Source organism: Lissotriton vulgaris, chromosome 2_1, assembly GCF_964263255.1.
Source record: "Lissotriton vulgaris chromosome 2_1, aLisVul1.2, whole genome shotgun sequence".
Lineage (NCBI taxonomy): Eukaryota > Metazoa > Chordata > Amphibia > Caudata > Salamandridae > Lissotriton > Lissotriton vulgaris.
The window spans coordinates 616,522,610-616,543,655 of NC_141687.1; the positions used below are offsets into that span (position 1 = coordinate 616,522,610).

The window sequence follows — 21,046 nt, forward strand, 5'->3', positions numbered from 1 at the left end:
AGAATGATGGATTAAACCCAGATCTTTGTGACTGGGGTGAATGTTTGTATTGTCCAGCATTCTGTCCATCAATTGTTCATTTTGCATATGTCGCCCTAAGTGGGAAGTGTATGCCCATACTAGGGTCCTGTGCTCATTACACCACTGGATTCAAGCTAGCCTGGCTGATAAAGGGTGATGCCCTGAAACCGGTCCCAGGATGCTTGTTCCCGGTCCAGGGATGACCTTGCTTGGCAGTTTGGGCTGGACTGTTCCCACAAGGAACATGGTGAAGACTGATTTGCATATGCCTGGGTCCAAACTGGGGTGGTGTGGTGAGCAAAATAATATGGATTAAACCCAGATCTTTGTCTCTGGGGGGGGAGGGATGTTTGCATTGTCCAGCATTCCGTCCATCAATTTTTTCTTTTACATATGTCACCCTAAGTGAGAAGGGGATGCCCAGACTTAAGTCCCGCGCTAACTACACCACTGGATTCAAGCTAGCCAGGAGGATGAAGGGTGATGCCCTAAAACAGGTCCCAGGATGCTTGTTTCCGGTCCGGGGAGGACCTGGCTTGGCAGTTCGGGCTAGGCTGTTCCCACAAGGAACAGGGTTAAGACTGATTTGCATATGGCTTGGTCCAAACTGGGATGGTGTGGTGAGCAAAAGAATGATGGATTAAACCCAGATCTTTGTGACTGGGGGTGAATGTTTGTATTGTCCAGCATTCTGTCCATCAATTGTTCATTTTGCATATGTCGCCCTAAGTGGGAAGTGTATGCCCATACTAGGGTCCTGTGCTCATTACACCACTGGATTCAAGCTAGCCTGGCTGATGAAGGGTGATGCTCTGAAACCGGTCCCACAATACTTCTTTCCGGTCCAGGGTTTCTGGCTTGGCATTTCAGGTTGGACTGCTCCCCCAGGGAGCAGGGTCAAGACCGATTTGCATATGGCTGGGTCCAAACTGGGGTGGTGTGGTGAGCAAAAGAATGATGGATTAAACCCAGATCCTTGTGACTGGGGGTGAATGTTTGCATTGTCCAGGATTCCGTCCATCAATTGTTTCTTTTGCATATGTCGCCCTAAGTGGGAAGGGTATTCCCAGACATGGGTCCCATGCTCACTACACCACTGGATTCAAGCTAGCCTGGCTGATGAAGGGTGATGCTCTGAAACCGGTCCCACAATACTTCTTTCCGGTCCAGGGTTTCTGGCTTGGCATTTCGGGTTGGACTGCTCCCCCAGGGAACAGGGTCAAGACTGATTTGCATATGGCTGGGTCCAAACTTGGGTGTTGTGGTGAGCAAAAGAATGATGGATTAAACCCAGATCATTGTGATTGGGGGTAAATGTTTGCATTGTCCAGCATTCCGTCCATCAATTGTTTCTTTTGCATATGTCGCCCTAAGTGGGAAGGGTAGGCCCAGACGTGGGTCCCATGCTCACTACACCACTGGATTCAAGCTAGCTTGGCTGATGAAGGGTGATGCCCTGAAACCGGTACTACAATGCTTGTTTGCGGTCCAGGGATGACCTGGCTTGGCAGTTCGGGCTGGACTGTTCCTCCAAGGAACAGGGTCAAGACTGATTTGAAAATGGCTGGGTACAAACTGGGGTGGTGTGGTGAGCAAAAGAATAATGTATTAAACCCAGATCCTTGTGACTGGGGGTGAATGTTTGCATTGTCAAGCATTCCGTCCAACAGTTGTTTCTTTTGCATATGTCACCCTTATAAAGACAGTCAGACTGGAAGAACTCGTTCGTCTTAAAGCCCTCAGGTACGCATTTCATCCAGATCCCTTACTCCACCCTCTTGGCTCTCTCACGTTAAGATACTCAGGTCATTTAGGGAGGGGACTGAGAGTCAGTCCCACTCTCTAGAAATACATTTTTGGGACGATGAAGACAGCCCTTCCCTCAACTGCTGAGTATCACCTGGCCATGTACATTAAAACAAAGGAAATATAATGAGGTCTGAGAAAATGCAAGGAAGGCCGTGATTCACTTATCCCAGGATTAAACACTGATCTATTGTATACTTTTATTTTCTGCTTTTCCTTGCAAACACACACACAACTCTCTCTCTCTCTCTCTCTCTCTCTCTCTCTCTCTCTCTCTCTCTCTCTCTGTGTCTCTCTCTCTCTCTCGCTCTCTCTTTTTCTTACTGTCTTATGGTTTTGTGCATGTGCATCTATGTGAGTTTCCCAGGAATTGCAGAAACGTGTATCCCTGCCTTTGTGCATCGACTGCACGTGCATCTCTTTATAATCATGTGCAGTCACACATATATGTGTTCCCTCCTCTGCCTTGTTATCCCATTGGTTGCACTGTTCACGCCCCCCCCACTTTTGCACCTGCTATTCTCTTTCCATCCCAGCTCTGGGCGCCCCACCTGCCCTGTTTACTTACAGACCCGCCTCTTCCATACGTGGCAGGTGTACAGTCCACTAACATGCCTACCCCCTTATCTATCCAGCTGTCTCTCTCCTACAAGTTCCTCTATTGTGCGGTTGCCTCCCTCCCTGCTATCCGCCTCGCTGGCAGAGCTATCTTCTCTTCTTCCTACTGTCTCCTCAACCCTCCCCTCTTCTGTTAACTCTTCACTTGCCCTCCTGGGTCCTCAACTGCCTGCTTTTTAAATGTCATCTACTAGACACTTTAGGTTGCAAAAGACCTATTGTGGGCTTAGCAAAAGATACACTGGGCTTGCCCAAAGATTACTGTTGTTTGGTTTTATTGTCATTCTTATTCGTATGCTTCTTGTTCAGTGGCTTGCTTTATCCATCATGTTGTTGTCCCTTCCCTGGAGCATAGTCTCCTTACCATCCTTTTAACTGACTGACTTGTATTCTTCCACTGCTCACTTGTAGGGATCTAGTTTGTTTTACTTTCAGCACTCCATGAGAATGCCTATGTTTTCTAGCTCTCTCCTTCATGTGCTGCTTCCCTCCCTCAAACACCTAACACCCCTGCGTGCTCAATGTTGATTTGTCTTTCTCTTCTGTGCTTCTCTGACGCATGTTCTGTGTGTCTCTCTCTCTCGCCTGTTACTTTCTCTCTCATGTTCTTCTCACCTCCCCCATGTTGCTCTCCCCCTCATTTGCTGTTTTTCCCCTATTCCCCCACTCAGCTTTATTTTTATTTTATCCCCCTCACCCACTGCTTCCCACCACTCAGTTGCTCTCCCCACATCTCGTGGACATTTCCATTATTTCCCAATTTTTTTGAGGACCTGGCAGCTCCTATTTGCTACCGGGTGCACTGCCCCAATAAAAAAGCTTTTGTGCACCTAATGTTTCTTTTTTTTTTTTATTTACAGAACTAAGTAGGATCTGCCATCTAAAAAAGAAAACGGCACTTGCATTATTCTGTATGTTCATGCATGCATGGTGCAAAATAATGGCAAGACGGTCAACAGCAGCCACGTCATTGTGCCTGTGCTTTTCTTTTTTCTTTCTTTTTTAGGGTCGAGCCTGTGAGAGCATTTTATTTAATGTATTTATTTTATTTATTTTAAAGGTTTTATATAGCGCTGGCTAGACCCGGAGGTATCAGAGCGCTCTAAATGAGCATCAGATCATAGTTACAGGTTACGTCGTTACAAAGGTTACACAGTTATTGGAACATGGCAACATAGTTACTTGTAAGGTCAAGATAAACAATAAGCACAAAAACGTAAGGGGAAAAGCAGGCAAGGGGGGAAGGAGCTGGGGATGTAGACAGGTAAAGAAGGCGGGAAAGAGGTGGTTGAGGGTGAAGGACATCGCATGGAAAGAGGAGGGGAAGGGCAACCGGTAGACGAGTCAAAGCAACGTCCAAAGTCCAGAAAGCTGTGATCCCAGGGGAAGTGGTATTGCGTCCCTATCTCTGTTGGTGGAGGCTCTCTTTACGCAGTGGACGCTCTCAGAGGAGTCTCTGAGACTCCAAGGCCTACATACAGGATCCTTCCCCAAAAAGGGGATGGGGAGTGCTTTGGCAAAGGGTGCCATACCATACTTAAGCTGTGAGTGGCTCCCTAGGCGCAGTGGACTCTCTCAGCGGGTACGCTGAGACTCCAGAGTATAAATATTGGAACTTTCCCAAACAAGGGGAGAAGAAGTGCTTAGTCAAAGAGCACAAAGGACAGGGGGCTAGGCAGACTAGCAGGCAAGGTGAGAGATTCAGAGGAGAGTGGATGGATAGGAGCTAGGAGCTGGGGAGGTAGACAAAGTGAGAAAGAGTACTAAATGGGAAGAGATTTAATTAATGAGTTATTATATAGCGCTGGCTAGACCCGATGGAATCAGTGTGCTTTAGATGAGGGACAATAATGTTGCAAATTACAACCCTTAAAAATTACATAAGTATCAAGAAAAGCATTTAAAGAACATAGGGGACAACGTGAATGGAGCAGGAAGGGTAAGGGGATGGAGTAAAGGGGTAGGAGGAAAACAGGACGTAGAGACAAGTGGAAAATATGCCCAAGGTCCGGCTGGGTAGGTGACGTCAGGGAGGGGGAGTACACAACCCATCTCCTCTTTAGGTATATGGTAGCTCTACCGGGCATCAGCCAAATCGCTAGGTCTCCACAGTCTGGGTTAAGTTCCGCAGGTTCCAAGTCCTAATGTGTAGGCAAGTTAGAAGATAGGTTCAAGGTCTGGTCAATGTCCAATTGTTGTCCCAGGGAAGTAAAACAACGTGTAGGGGACCACTATGGAAGCCATCTTGGGGGCAGGCAGGGTACTGTACTGTACACTGGTACTCTGGTGGCCAGCCTAAGGTTAGGCATCAGGCAGTTAAAGTCAATATCCAGGACAGCGGCCGCCAGAAAATAACAAATCCAGCGTGCACATACTATCACACGCACAGACATGCACAAGCACCCACCAATGAGAGCACACACTCTCCAATGCGCACTGATGCACACAGACAAGCACATAGCCAGAAACATTCAAGAACACAAACACACATAAATTTGCCTGCTCTAATGCCAAAACAACCATATACATGCACACGCAAACACCATCACATGCACAGACATGCACAATCACACACAAATGCGCTCACTCTCATATACACGCAGACACGCACAAAAGCACATACAGAAACTGTCAAGGACACAAGCACACATACAATCACATGCTCCAGAACAAAAATACCCAAGGACGTACACACAAATACATGCACACACACAGCATCACACACAAAGACATGTACAAGCACACAACAAATGTGCGCAGACACTCTCATACGCGAACAGAGGGCGCATATACAGAACCATACAGAAACATCCACACGCACAAACATACATACAATCCCATGTTCTAATACAAAAACACTCAAATAAATAAATGCACACACTATCACACGCACAGACATAAGCACACAAACAGAAACATCTGCGTGCACAAACACATGTGCAAGCGCATGCGTCTCACTTGTTTGACACTGTTGCAGCGGCGGCCGGCACAGGTAAGCGCGGTGGGATGGTTGACAGACGACAGAATAGGTGTTATTTATTTATTTAACTATGGCTGCCGCTGCGCTGTTGGTAACAAAGAAGGCTTGGATCTTGCCCATTGCTTACCATTTGTTGGCTTGCATTGCACTCTTCTTTACAACCTCGCCTATCATAATTTACATTCTTCTTTATGGAGCAGGGCCAAGCACTGATTGATTCAACTTAAACAGTGCCCGTCCGCTTCTCCAGGCATGGTTGAGTACTATTTTGTTCTTTTTAACTTCTAGTGCCCAGCAGGCACAAGGCTTGTGACTGGCAAAAATATGCACAGCAGGACAAACAAAATTGCAAAGATTTATTTTATATAGCAAGTCTTCTTTTCTCACTTTGCACTCATGTTTTCTTTTTTTTTTGCTCCTTGAGCTGTTTTCAAAAGATGAGGATTATCTTGTTCTAAATATTGCAAAGCAGCATTGTTTCTTTCTTATGTGTAATTTCTAAAATGATGATTTAACACATAATTGTGCAGTACACCCCAATCCGCCCAACTCCAACTTGAAGTTTATTTTATTATGCTTGATTAATTAAAACCATTGCATACAAAAGATACAATTTCTTGTGTTAAAATTGTTACATAATAAATGGTTATACATTGTATTAAAATAACACAAATTATTAAAACATTCTGTACATTAGCCATGCTTGTTGCTAATAATATTTTGACTATGGCTATTCTTGTTACGTTCCAGTCAGTTCATGTGATGATTAGTCTTTTTGCGGCTCATTCCAGTATTTTATTCTTTTTGCGGTTATGTCAAGGTATTTAATTAGCCGGCAATTTAGCTGAACCAGATCGGGGTTGAAGCACAACATTAGCGCTTGTCTGCATGTTCTGGCTCCGTACTGTTTGAGTGCTGGCTTTAACAGGGGGTAACCCTTATATCTTTTAACGTATTGCAGATGCATATAACATGAATTGCGTCCTCAATACCGCTGCCGCATAAACAACACTGCTGGGCTCATTCCTTTCTCTCCCAAGGCGGCAAGAATTGTTTAAAGGGGCCGACCCCCAGTCTGAGTCTTAGGAATTTTTCCTTGATATTAATTTTTAATCCCATGTTCAGGTAAAACTGGGGTTTTAAATTGTTGTATGTGTGTAGAACCATCCAGTCGTGTGATCGTTTGGCTAATGTTTTCTTATCCTCAATTGCGGATAGTAAACAAGTTACTTTTGTCACCGTTTTTTTTTATGTTAAATGGTTTACCTGGACGTCCCACAGCTCTCTTAAACCTAGATGTTTAATAGATTCCTCAAGGTAAACTCCAACTTGACTCACTCCAGTACAAGCCACCTCACCCCACTGATTCCAATCAATCCCAGACCAATCCAATCCACCCGCTCCAATACAAATCATTCACCCCAATCCAATTCCACTCCAATTCACCACTCTCTAATCTTCACAAACCACCCACTTCAATCTGAAGCAATCTGCCCTACTCTAATCCAAAAAAGCTGTCCCACTCCAAAGCAATTTTCACCACTACAATGTGTCCCTCTCCAATCCAAAAAACAATCTGCCCCACTGCAATTCTAAACAATCTGCTCCACTCCAATTCAATCCACCTCGCTCCAGTCCACCCACTCCATCCAATTCACCCTAATCCAATCCACCACAATCCACCCCACTCCAATCCGATCCACCCCAATTCAATGTGCTCCAATCCAATCCACCCCACTCCCTCCCCAATACACCCCACTCCAGTCCAATCCAATCCACCACAATCCACCCAACTCCAATCCAAAATAATATGCCTCACATCAATCTGCCTCATTCCATTCTGCCCCACACCAATCTGCCACCTCCATTCCAAAACAATATGCCCCACACCTATCCAGAACAATATGCCTCACTCCAATCAAAAACAATCAGCCCCACTCCATTCCAAAACTATCTGCCCCATTCCAATCTGCCCCACTCCATTCCAAACCAAGGTGCCCCTCTCCAATCTAAAGCAACCTGCGCGACTCCAATCCAGAACAATGTGCCCACTCCAATCAGACCCACTCCAATCCAAAACAATTTGCCCCACTCTAATCCAAAACAATGTGCCCAACTCCAATCAGACCCACTCAATCCAAAACAATCCAATGCACCCCACAGCAATCTATTCCAATCCAATCCAGCCAAATCCAATCTACCCACTCCAACCCACCCACCCCAGTCCAATCAACCCCACCCCAATCCAGTTCACCTCACTCCAATCCAATTCTCCCCACCCCACTCAATCCAATCCACCTCATTCAATGCAATCCACCCTACTGCAATCCAATCCACTCATCTCTACATCTCCCTACCCCACGCCATTCCAATCCACCCCACTCCAATTCACACCACTCTATTCCATCTCACCCCGTTCCTCCCCATTCCAGTCCACTCCATTCCAATCCAGTCATCCCCACTCAAAAAATGTGACTCCACTCCAATCCACTCCACCTCAATGCAATCCACCAACCCCACCCCAACCAACCCCATCCAAACCAATCCAACAAACCACACCCCAAACAAATCCACACCACTCCCACCCCACTCCAGTCCATCCCACCCCAATCCAATCCAATCCACCCCACTCCAATTTAATCCACCGTAACCAATTCACCCCTTTCCACTGCAGTCCAATCCACCCCACGTTACTCCAATATAATCCACCCCACCCCACCCAAGTTCAGTCAACCCCACTCAGTCCAATCCATCCAGCACACCACACTAGTTCAACCCACTCCAGTCCAACCCACTCCATTGCAGTCCACTCCACTCCAGTCCAGTCCAACCTACTCTAGTACAATCCACTCCAATCCAATCCAACCCACTCCAATCCAATCCACCCCATTCAGTCCATTCTAATCCACCACACTCCAGTCCAGTATAATCCACCCCACTCCACTCTCCTCTAATTCACCCCACTCCTAACCACACTACTCTAATCCAATCCCCCCACTCCAATTCACACTACCCCAGACCTATCACTCCAATCTACACACTCACCCCAAACTAATCTAATCCACCCCACTCAAATCCACCCCACCCCACTCCAATCCACATTTACCCATTTCAATTCACCCCACTCCAATCCACCCCATCCAGTCCACCCACTCCAACCCACCCCACTCCACTCAATCCAACCCATTTTACCCCAATCTAATTCTCCCCAATCTACTCCAGTCCACCCTGAAAACCTCAATATCCTCTAACCCATTCCACCCTATTCCACCCCTCTCCACTCCACTCTACACCACTCCATGACACTGCACTCTCGGACACTCTCTTCCAATAAACCTCTGAACTCTACTCGCCTCTATTCAGCTCTAGGACACTCTACTCCCCCACTCTACTCTAAGACAGTCTACTCCAACAAATCCAGTTCACGACAGTCTACTCCCCCCACTCCACTCTAGGAAACTCCACACCCCACTAACTTTTAGCTATGCTGCACAGCAGCCACACTGGTATACAACGTGGAAAAAACATATTGTCAAAGCCAATAGCTTTTGTATAGGCAAGACCTATTGGCTGTGCCAATGCTTGTTTTTTTAAAAACAGAATTGGCAAAGCCAACAGTTTCAAAAGGCAAGACCTACTGGCTTTTACAAAGCTTGCTCTGTTCTGCTGCCTTCTCTAGTGCCCCATTGTCTCATATACTCTGCTATTTCCTGACCTGTTTTACTGTCGCCACCACAGTTCTGCGGTCTAATACTCTCTGCTTTCTCCTCAGGTTTCTATAATGGCCACTCCAAGGTTGCCATCAAGAGTTTGAAGCAGGGCACTATGTCGCCCAATGCCTTCTTAGCTGAAGCCAACCTCATGAAGAACCTACAGCACCCGCGGCTGGTACGGCTGTATGCTGTCGTGACCGAGGAGCCCATTTACATTGTGACTGAGTTCATGGAGAATGGTAAGGCCCAATCTAACAGTAACGCCCTGGCCTGGGGTATGGGTCAGGCTTACAGTAAGGCCCAGAATGAGGGAGACCAAGGACCTACCTACGGTAAGGATTAGGCTTCTATAATAAAGGCCTGGTTAAGACCCAGCACGTTTATTAAAGCTAAACCTCCAGATAAGCCCAGACGTACAGGGGCCCTCCGCACAGCTCTGCATTACTGCCCAAGAATGGAAAGCCGGTCCTACGTTAAGGCCTAGGATAATCTCTCACTAACCAAAAGCCAGACCTAAAGTAACTTTCATGTCTACCATAATGCCCAGATTTCTGGCAAGACCCTATAACGTGCCGTCTGCTAGTAGAGGAGTGAAAGACTGGTTGAAGGTTTCCCGCAGCAATCACAAGTCCAGGTAGAGGAGTCATGAGACACTCATAGGCACACCTTGACTCACCAGTGGCAGCCCAGGCTGAGCTAAAAGTCTAGACTCTTTCACTGGGGGAAGCAGACGCTCACAAGTATAATCACTGTGGGGGTAAAAGATTAAGTACTCAAAAGTTCATGTAAAACATTCTAAAACTAGGTGGTTTTATTGTTAAGAACAGCTAAAAGTCGTACTGTATGACTGCTTCGATTTAAGTCTCCATGAGGATGTTCTAGAGTGGAAAAAATGGTTTAAGGCCCTTATGGGACCACAGGGCACTGTAAGTCGCAAATGTACTTGGACCACTGGAAGTATGAGTTTGGGTCTAGCCCAAAAGTTATTTTTGCCCTTGGTTGTTGTTCTGAGTTCAGTCTATTTATGCAGTGGTTGTCTCAATACATTGCCTGGAGTGGGCTCTACAAAGCCTGTTGCACAGCGAATGGGCTTGAAGTCATAAACTCATGCAACCCTGTAAAAGGTCAGAGGGAGGGAAGCAGTTGATGAGGCTGATATTGTTTCGGCCAGATAGTGAGGTTCCATCCTGGTCTTTCTGCAGGAGGTTAGAGAACTTAATGTTCATTGTTGAGAAAGGGTCTGCAATGCAAACGGGGCATCGGTGGACTCCCAAATATACAACCTCTAACTGCAGATTCCTCACCTTGTGAATATTCCACAGGCATCAGGTTGGATCTGGAAAACACAAAAGCAGTACTCCGGTGCACCGACACCTGGCGTTGCGTGGCTCTGCGTCAACAATGTTTCTCTCTGGAGGTGACTGACAGAGCTGTGTATAGGCTTCACTCATGCGCGCTGATGTCAGTTCCTTTCTATCCACATATTCAGAAGGGGATCTGGAGCTCCAATCCTTTTATCTATGAAGAGAGTTTTCTATTCTTCTCAAAACACGGTGCGCTCCTAAAATGACAGGGTTTAAACCTTGTAGGGTCCCAGATGTCTGTGAAAGATCCCCATATTCACAGGTATGCCCAGGTGCTTCGGGTCGGACACAACCCCAGGGATTGCAACGACTGCAAGAACTAGATAAAACCAAAGCCCATCTGGGATCATGAACTGAAGATCTTCGTCACAATACACAGCAAGCCTCTGCGCCATAACCAGTTGAAGTCGAAAGGAAGGTCCTGTTCCCGCTCCTGAAATCGTTCCCACAGCAGATCTTCATTGAGGTCAAAGTCCTTGGGTGAGTCAAAGGAGAAACACAAGAAATCCCAGCAGGGATCAGCCCCTTCCCGTCATTATCGACCTCCAGAAAAGGCACAACATTATCAAACTGCAGCCTGGTCTCGCTCCCGAACTCCTGAGCAACCGATCCTAAGTCTGGTCCTGATGCATCCAAACTTTCTGGGTCTGTCGGTGCAATTGCAGTACGTTTAAACCTTTAGGGAGGCCATGCTGCGAATGTTTGGTGTACGTCTGGCTCCCTCTGGCATACCCAAAGGGCCTCCAGTCAGACTCCCGCTGGTGAGTTTGCCTCAACGATGGCTGCGCCTCTCAAACCTACTTTGAGTTCCGCACTGATTATGGTGCCAACTTTGTCTCATCACTACGCTGTGCACCATTTCCTTCGACATCGATGCAGAAGCCTCTGGCATTGGAGGATACTTCACACCTGATAGTAGTCTCTGATTCTGAGCCGAATTTGTCTCAGCCTCAACTGTGGCCACATTCTGAATCCTTCTTATTCTGAGACACTACCTTTACCGCGCCATCATGCACATAGACTACAGTACGTTTTTTGGTTCAAACTCGGATCAAAGTCAGATTTACGGTTATGATGGAGATCTACGTTTTCCCATAATATGATGAAGACAATCGTGTGAGGAATTATATGATGCTAGTGGCTTAAACACCTTCCCAGACACTGCAATTGCCCCCTCCCCTGGTTCTGCCACTGCGAGTGCGTCTTTTGCTGTTATGATTAGAAGCACGATGGAGGTCTTTGACCAGCAACTCCCACCATGGAGGTTAAAACCAACGTTCTGACAGATCCTTCAGCCTGACCAGGCTCAAACTGAACCTCTCCTGCCATTTAATGAGACTCTTACAGATACACTCTTGGGCAAAACCATGTTCTGGTCCTCCGGTCAACAGGCAGGTCGCTCATCACCACAGGTCAGCTCCAGGCAAACATGAATTTCTCATGCAGCATCCAACACCAGAGAACTTGGCAGTTCAGGTGTCCACCTGTAAAGTCAACACTAACGCCTTCCCTAAGACTCCACATGACGGTAAATCCAAACGTATAAAAAGCTTTGGCAAGGAAATGTTTTCTTCTGTCAGCCTTGCCCTACGTTCAGTAAATGCCAGCTGTCTCCTTGGCTACTACACCCATGCACATTGGAAGATGGTCAGATCTTACCAGTGGTCACTGGTGACTTACTGGAGTATGTAGCCCCAGCCATTCAGGACGGCTGGGATGCAGCAAAATGTGTTATCCGATTGCTTGGGTAAGGCAACAGCCATGAGTGTGGTGCTTCAGCTTCACAGGAGATGGCCAAGCATCCTTAAATGATGTGCCACATGATGGGCCCCACCTCTTTGGTGAGAAGGCAGATTTACCCCTAGAATGATTTAAGGAAAGATGTACCATTACTCACTCCTTAGGTTTCTCCACACACGCCAGACAGTTTCCTTAACAGTTTTGGCCATGGCAGAGTTACATGCGGGGTTTAGCTTACCACTAAAGTCAGATACTGCTGCCAGCACAGCAAACTTCCCAGCCCTTTCAAGGTTGAGGCCACGACTCTCAGAGACAATGCTAAGGAAATATGGCACAGCTCAGTCCTCCGCCCCTCCCACAAACAAAAATTCAAAGCCACTTTAGTGTGTACTTTCTGGCACACAGCCACTCTGCAGGAGACGTCATTTTGTCCCAGGGTGGTCAGACATTACATCCAACAGATGGGCCTTCTTGTTATCCAATGCAGCTATTCCCTCATATTTTGTTCTACCAAGCCTCACTTTCCACTCCCATCAATATAGCTGTGGGTGGAATATATGTCCGTTTTGTAGCGGGAAGTGCAGATCATTTTGGCCATAGGGCCAGAGAAGGGGTTCAAGCCTCAGAAGCAGGAACTGGGTATTATTCCCGCTGCTTTGCGCAGAAGAAGGACACGGGGCTACATCCTATTTTAGATCTCGCCCTCGCAAGCCTTCCGGCGATAGGACAAATTTGAGATGGTCACGCTTGCCTAGATTTTGTCTGCCTTAGATCCTAGAGACTGGATAGTAGCATTGGACTTCAAGGATGTGTATTTTGTTATCCATCTTGAAGGCTCCACAAGCTCTCTCTGCAGTTCACAGTAGCCAGGAGCTTTTTTAGTTTGCGGTACTCCCTTTTAGCCTCGCCAATGCCCTGTGGGTATTCACATCAGTGATGGAAGTGGCTGCAGCCCACCTACGAACATTGGGGAGTCCAGCCTTCCCCTACCTTGATGACTGGCTGTTGAAGACAGGATCGCTTCAGGCAGGTGCAGACCACCTCCAGATAATGCAAAGAAGAACATTTTATTTAGCGATTAAGGCAAAACGTTTGCACCACTATTTAAGTACCGTGACTAGGTCCAAAGCGAAGGTGCTACATCCAGGAATGTAATCCCTATACAGACCCAACAAGGAAGATAAGGAAACCCTACTTCCTTGAATTACTAGACTTTTGAAAAATGGACAGCACCCTTCAGAATTAAATACACAATTTAAGATGAATGATATCTCAGCATTTGTTAAATCACATATAACATTGTCATGATTGTTTCCCCAACAAATATATAGACAAGAGACTATTGGCCCGATGTAGGTAATATTGATTTACCGATTTTAATTACCGAATTTTACCGATTCGGTAATTGAAAATCGGTAAATCAATGTGGTTGACATGTAGGTATTTCCAGATGTGGAAATACCGATTCTGTAACATTCGGTATTTACCGATTCTGTAAATACAGAATCGGTATTTCCCATTGATTCCTATGGGCTTCAAAGCCCATAGGGATCAATGGGAAATACCGATTCTGTATTTACAGAATCGGTAAATACCGAATTTTGCAAGGGTGCAGGGGGTGTCACTTTGACACCCTCTGGCACCCCACAAATAGGCATGTGCGCCATGTGGCACACAGACATGCCCTAAGGGCATGTCTGTCTGTCACATGGCTAGGTGTGCATGCACACATGTGCATGCACACCTGAAATCGGTATTTTACCACACAATAGGATTGTGTGGTAAAATACCGATATTGTAGGGCCTTTGGGACTCAGTAGAGTCCCACCTACATCTGAGATTTACTGAATCGGTAAAAATACCGATTCGGTATTTTACAGAATCGTTAACTTTACCGAATCGGTAAAGTTACCGATTCTGTAAAATTGTGCCCCTACATTTCAAATCATGTATACCGGTCGGTAACGGCCGAAAATACCGATTTTCGGCCGTTACCGACCGACCTACATCTGGCCCTTTGAGTCTTCAGTTTTCTGTCCTTTATTCAGTCTTTCATTTTCTTTAAAATAATCGCTGATAGCCAAATAGCCTCCAGATAATGGTGAACCTCCTAACACCGTTGAGGCTCACTATCTATATGTCAATGTCACATCTGACTCTTCACAGACTCTCCCATTCATCAGATCTATCCTGGATATGATGCGATTACTTGCCCTTCGCCCGGAGTGGAGAGTCCAGGACATTCAGGCGATAATCCCGATGTTTCAGCCTCAATCCTGGCTCCCAGTCAGGATGATCCTGAGCCTCTTGGAAATGTTGACTTCCTGCATCCTGCTGGTTGGAAATGCCGGATGGCACATGCGAGCTCTGTAGTGGGATTAGAAGTCCCAGTTGGTATAGCAACAGGGAATTCTATCCTAGTTTCAGAGACTGCAAATGACCTGCAGTGGTGGATGCTCAACTGTATTTGGGACAGTGGCAGAACCCTCTCCTTACCCCAACCAGCCCACAGTGGTGACAGATGCATCACTGCTGGGTTCTGGAGGCCATTAAGGAGAGGTAGCCAGTGAATTCTGGTCTCTGGCTGAAATCAGACAACAAATCAATTTTCTAAAGTTGTAGGTACTCTGCTTGGCATCGAATGCCTTCCTACCAATCACCAACGGGAGGTTGGTATAGGTTCTCACAGACAACACCACCACAATGTGGTACTGCACTAAGCATGTCATGGTATGGTCTTAGGACCTGTACCAGAAAGTTCTAAGCCTCTGGAAGTGGCTGAATCATCAAGAGCATTTTTCTGGTCATGAAACACTCGGTTGTGAAATGCCAGGGTGGACAAACTCAGCCGCCAATGGTTAGCATATCAGAAAGAGCAGTTACACCCAGAAGTGGTGAAGGGCAGGTTTTAGCAATGGGAAGAACCCTTGCTCAGTTTTTTGCCACCGCCAAGTACATGCAATTTCAAAACTGTTGCATAATGGAGCTCCCAAGAAGGCTCTCTCTCAGAGACGCATTCAACCAAGGACGGAGCTGGGGAATCCTGTGGTCCTTTCAGCCACTGCCTCTCTTGGCTTGAGTTCTGATACAGATCAGGAACGACTGAGCCCTAGTTATTTTAATGGCTCCGTAATGGGCCAGATGAGTTTGGTACTCTGGATATGATATTTGTCCTCTGCTCAAGCTGCGCTTTCGGCAATGTATTATGTCTCAGCAGCAGGGCAGGGGCTTGCACCCGGGCTGGCCCAACCTGCATCTCCATTCATAGAAACTGAATGGTGGATGTTGATTCTATTTGATATCCCACCTGAAGTTGTTGATGTTATCTTGGCAGCTAGGCACCCTTCCACAAAATTGGTGTGTACCAGTTGTTGGACAAGTTGGTGGGTGGGTGCTGCCACTGCCATATGGCCCCATTAGAGGACCCAGCAAGAACTTGCGCTGGGCACTGTTAAAGGGTACTTGTTGGCTCTTTTGGCTTTATTGATGTGGCTGGATCACCCTTCCTTGTTCAAATTACCTGTTGTGAGGAGGTTTCTTAAAGGTTTACAATATATGTTCTGTCAAAGAGCTTTGTGACGCCATAGTGGAAATTGAGTCTGGTTCTCACTTATTTGATGTGCACCCCTATTGAGTAAATGCAAAGTTGTCCACTATGCCTATTGACCCTAAAAACTGTCTTTGTGGTCGTAATAACGTCAGCTCTCGCGTAAGTGAGCAGCAACAACCTTAAACAACCCTTTTTCTAGACACAGTGGTGTTGAGGACTCGAGCTTCATTCCTGCCAAAAGTAGTGGCACCTTTTCATGTTAGTCATGTTATCGCTGTTCCAACCTTCTTTGCTCTGCCTCACCTCAAGGAGAGTGATATTTGTTTTATATCTCAAGAGAGCCTTCAGTTTCTACATTGATTGTTCTAGATACTTTCAGATGAACAGTCAGCTCTTTGTGGGCTTCTAGAGAGCAAAGGAAGGCAAGGCAGAGCTAAACAGAATCACCTCCAGGTGGACCTTCTGCAATAAAATCTGCTAAGCAATAGCTAGGAAGCAAGCACCGGAAGGAAAGAGGGCTCATTCCACTCCAGCCAAGGCTGCTCGTATGGTACTGGCATGCAGAGTGCTGGTCCTTGGTATCTGTTAGGCTGCTATGTGGGTATCTGTGCCCAAGTTCCTGAAGCACTATTGCCTCAAAAGTTAGAATCATCAGTAGGAGTTTTTCACCCGATCCGTCCTACAGGACATTTTGATTTGAGCCATTCCACAGACCCACTACCTGGGACGGTACTACTTTAGAATCTTATCACAAGGTGAGGAATCTGTGGTTAGAAGTATCCATCAGAAGAACAAGTTACTTACCTTCGGTACCCGCTTTCTGGTGGATACTCTGTCTAGCCACAGAGTCCTCGCTGCCTTCTCTTCTCCTCGTTCTGCAGAATAGTAACAGCCGTCCCCAGTTAACCCAACATTACACCGCGAATACAAGATACCACACTCAGCCAGGACAGCTCAGATAGGCCTTAGATGGCTGTATTGAAGTCCTATTCAAAAGAAGGGGGGAGGTAGAGGAAAACAATAGCTAGGTTCGCCCTCCACAGCACTTAGTTTTCAAAAAAGATCTGAAACATTCAGATCCAGAGAACCTAGCTAGCTTTTAAGACATTACACCATTGGGTCTGTCTTTAGAAAAACGAAAAACATATTAAGACAGGGAAAGAAAATTTTTTCTTTTTAGTCCCCTCACTCACCGGAGTTTCCTCACGGTGACATGCTTCATCATAGGGGCTTCCCAACCTGCTGCGGGTTGAGGCGTGCTACAACTATCGCGATTGCGTAGGAGCACTTTTTGTGAGAACTATGTGTGGTGTGATGTGAAAAAGGGGGGAAGTGAAGTGGAGTGATAAAGGTTAAAAATGTCCTACTAGTGGGCTAAACTAACTTTATTCAGGCTCCTAGCGGATACATTAAAAGTGGGGTGGTTACCGGGTACGCTGGTTCTATTATGAAACACAGTGCCCTAGTACAAAGTCAACTAGTTTCGAGCTGTACCCCTCAGCTCTTCTTCAGGACTGCACAGGGTCCCGCCCTGTGAGTACCACTCCAAAAAACAAAAGGAATTGTAAAAGTATGCCTACATTAATTGTTAGATATACATACTAATTTTCTGCAAATCGTTGGCATATTTTTTCAGAGGCTTAACTGAGCCTCAAGGTCAATCGCGGGAAGATTATGTCCCCGTAAGCATTTGTTACGGGGTTCTTTTCTTGCGGAAAACCTAATCGGCTTCCCTTGAGCGGTCTCAAGGGAAGCCGATTAGGTTTTCTGCAAGAAAAGAACCCCGTAACAAATGCTTACGGGGACATAACCTTCCCGCGATTGATCTTGAGGCTCAGTTAATCACAGGGCGGGACCCTGTGCAGTCCTGAAGAAGAGCTGAGGGGTACAGCTCGAAACTAGTTGACTTTGTACTAGGGCACTGTGTTTCATAATAGAACCAGCGTACCCGGTAACCACCCCACTTTTAATGTATCCGCTAGGAGCCTGAATAAAGTTAGTTTAGCCCACTAGTAGGATATTTTTAACCTTTATCACTCCACTTCACTTCCCCCCTTTTTCACATCACACCACACATAGTTCTCACAAAAAGTGCTCCTACGCAATTGCGATAGTTGTAGCACGCCTCAACCCGCAGCGGGTTGGGAAGCCCCTATGATGAAGCATGTCACCGCGAGGAAACTCCGGTGAGTGAGGGGACTAAAAAGAAAAAATTTTCTTTCCCTGTCTTAATATGTTTTTCGTTTTTCTAAAGACAGACCCAATGGTGTAATGTCTTAAAAGCTAGCTAGGTTCTCTGGATCTGTATTGAAGTCCTAACAGCACAATGTCCTACAGCACACATTAGACTCAACAGCTGCTACCCTCATGCACACAACATGGCTCCAAGCCGCCCAGTTGACTGTGGGTTGGTCACCTCTAATGTACATCCTTTTCTATATATACTCCTTGCCACATAGTGGGAAGAGGTGTCTTGAAACAGAAAAAGAACTATACACCATAGTAGATTGAAAAGAATGCGAATGTCCTTAGCTGTCGGCATCCATGTGCATAATGCTCCATACTGATCATAGAATCAAATCTACACAGAGACAATCTAGACAGAGCCTATCCAATATATTGCAGCAGAAACAACACACCCGTCTACTCCAATCTTGCCAGTCACTGTCCAATATGACATCATTCTATAGAATAGGAAAAAGAACCAAATACAATAGAAACAAACCACTTTGACGCTGGTCCTGAGAATACCAGAAGAGTAAAAGGCATCCAGAGAGTATCAATGGTGGGAATGATCTACACAAATGCACTTAAGGAAACATAACAAGCAGGCCTTGTTTGGTGAGAGGGGGCATGTAAAGTGAGACCACGACCACTGGGATAAGGGGGCAGCAGTGATGAGACTCTTGTTTAAGCGATGCTCTCTCTTTGTTTTGCCTCAGTATGACCATTCACAGTGTTCCCTGGTTCACAAGTCTCTGTCCGGCTCTGTCTCCTCACACTGGCACCCCACTCATGTCTACTTCCATCATTACCCCTCATTTCCGTCTCGCCAATCACCCTCGATGCAGATGCTGTGAGAGGGGTTTAAGTAGGTAGGAAGTGTTATTGAACAAAAGCAGCATGGAGCAACACAATAGTATGTGCTTCTTTGTGGGCTGTGCTCTCGGGGACTCTCTCCGTTGTCTGTGCTCTCAGCAAGGCTTTAAGTGGATGAAAAAGGTGAGGCAGTAAAAGGGCGTGCCCAGAAAATAATAACTGTGAACCCTTTCTAGGAGGCATGGCCTATGTAATTAAGGGTGTGGCTTGAAACATGTAAACTAAAACCCACACAGAGTACCTATTGACTACTATTTAAGTGCTTCTGTAATATTTCTGGTACTGCATCCATGCATATAACATAAAGTGCATTTGTAAAGCACACGTTCACCCAAGTTTTAGGTATCTGGGCACTGAAATGACTGATGTTTCTTGCCACCCAACTCAGTGGTACTCGATTTATCAGCCTTGGAAGGATAAAAGGCTGAGTGGACCGACTACGATTCCTGCGACCATGCAGTCTCGCAGAGATCACTGGGAGGGATGCATAAGTCCACTGAACCACCAACCCAACTAATGTCACAATGGCAGCTCGGAGCTTAAAAAAAGCCAGACCTATTGGCTTCACTAATGTTTAACAGTATCAGTTAAAAGATTAACAATAATGTTATGAAAATTATAAATTGGAAATATTTAAATTCTACAAATATGAGACTAAACATCACTGAGGTCTGTGGGAGGAGAAGTGTTCTTTAGAGTGTCTTGCAATCACTTCTGTGCTCCCCTTTTGCACCACGTTCCTCGACAGCCTTTGTAAGACACACCCTTTTCCTCCCATATCTTTCTGAAACCATCCATCTGCATAAGTCAGCCTACGTATCTCTGCTCGTATGCACCCTCTTTCACTACCTCTTTCTGCTCTTACCTCCTTGCACCTCCTTCACTTCACCAACCCCCACGCACACATTCACCTGCAAACATTCGACTTTCTTTTACTTTTGCACTGTCCATATTTCATCAGCTTTGTACCTCCTTCCCACACTTTCACATCTACTCACAATTACCAGTGGCACCAGTCACCTAACAGTAGGATATGCAACCGAGACCTTCATCCTATAAGTCATCAGTACCCCAAACCCTGCTTCTGTGAAATAGGGCCTGGCTGTTGGTAAACTACATCAAGTCTCCCTGGTGGCCATTTTCGATAGGCCCTCTCTGCTGCCTTTCTCCGTTGTCTCTTTGTGGTGGTCTTTTCATTAGGCTCTCTCCAGGGACTCCTTTATGTTGGCATAAAACACTGTGCCTCTCTGAAGCCCCTCTTTATTAGCCTCTCTGTTGGCCATGCTCCCACATACTTCAACCATGAGCAAGCTTCTCTTGTGGCCGGCCTCCAGAAGCTTCCCCTGTGACCCGCGCGTCTCCATTGGCCGCCGTCCCAAGCCTTTCCTCGAAGGCCCGCCTTGCAGGACAGGAAGCTCCACCCGGGGATGGTTCTCAGCTCAAGTGCCCTCCATTGTTACGCGCAGACCTCGGCTTCCGCCGCCTCCTCTCAGCGCCAAGTGCATGGCCAAGGTCTTGACCCCCATTGTGCATGCCCCTGGCGCGGGACCAGGGCCTTCCAGAGGAGCTGCTCATGGGCAAAGAGAAGGGCAGCTCTGAGCAGACAAGAGGGCATCCAAGGACATCTCACTGCAAGACACACACGAGCATCCCAGAGAGACATCTCACCCCGAGACAGAAGCACCCCACAAGGGTAAGAGCTCTCGAGACACAGACAGGCCAGGAGAGCATCTTACCTCAAGGCACAGCCAGCAACAGGCACAGGGACATCTCACTTTAAGATATAGGTGGCCCACAAGTTCATCTCACCGCAAGAATCAGGCTACTCACATGGATATCTCCTCTCAAGACACAAGCATCCCAAAAGGACATCTCACCTCAAAACACTAACGGCTGACAATGGCATGTCACCTCAGCACAGAAACACCCCATAAGCACCACTCATCTAAATACACAGACCCCCTCCTCCCCCAGAAGAACATCTTACTGGCAAACTCCCCCGCATCCCTACATCCAGCACCGCCTATGTTCCAGAGGGGACTAGCAACATTTCAGCTAAAGACGCCGACAGTCGGCGTAGACATCTCACTTTAAGGCACGAATGGCCCTTGGTTAATGCTCACATTTCAGTTGTAGAAACTACCACAACAAGGAC

General features: G+C 46.5%; 1 protein-coding gene across 1 annotated transcript in view; it reads left to right on the forward strand.

The window, feature by feature from the left end:
• Positions 1-21,046, forward strand: part of LCK (LCK proto-oncogene, Src family tyrosine kinase) — a 329,952-nt gene that overhangs the window by 247,167 nt on the left and 61,739 nt on the right. Inside the window, exon 9 of the mRNA XM_086955694.1 lies at positions 9,198-9,377. Coding sequence (XP_086811820.1) covers positions 9,198-9,377 — 180 coding nt within the window. The remainder of the gene's footprint in view (positions 1-9,197; positions 9,378-21,046) is intronic.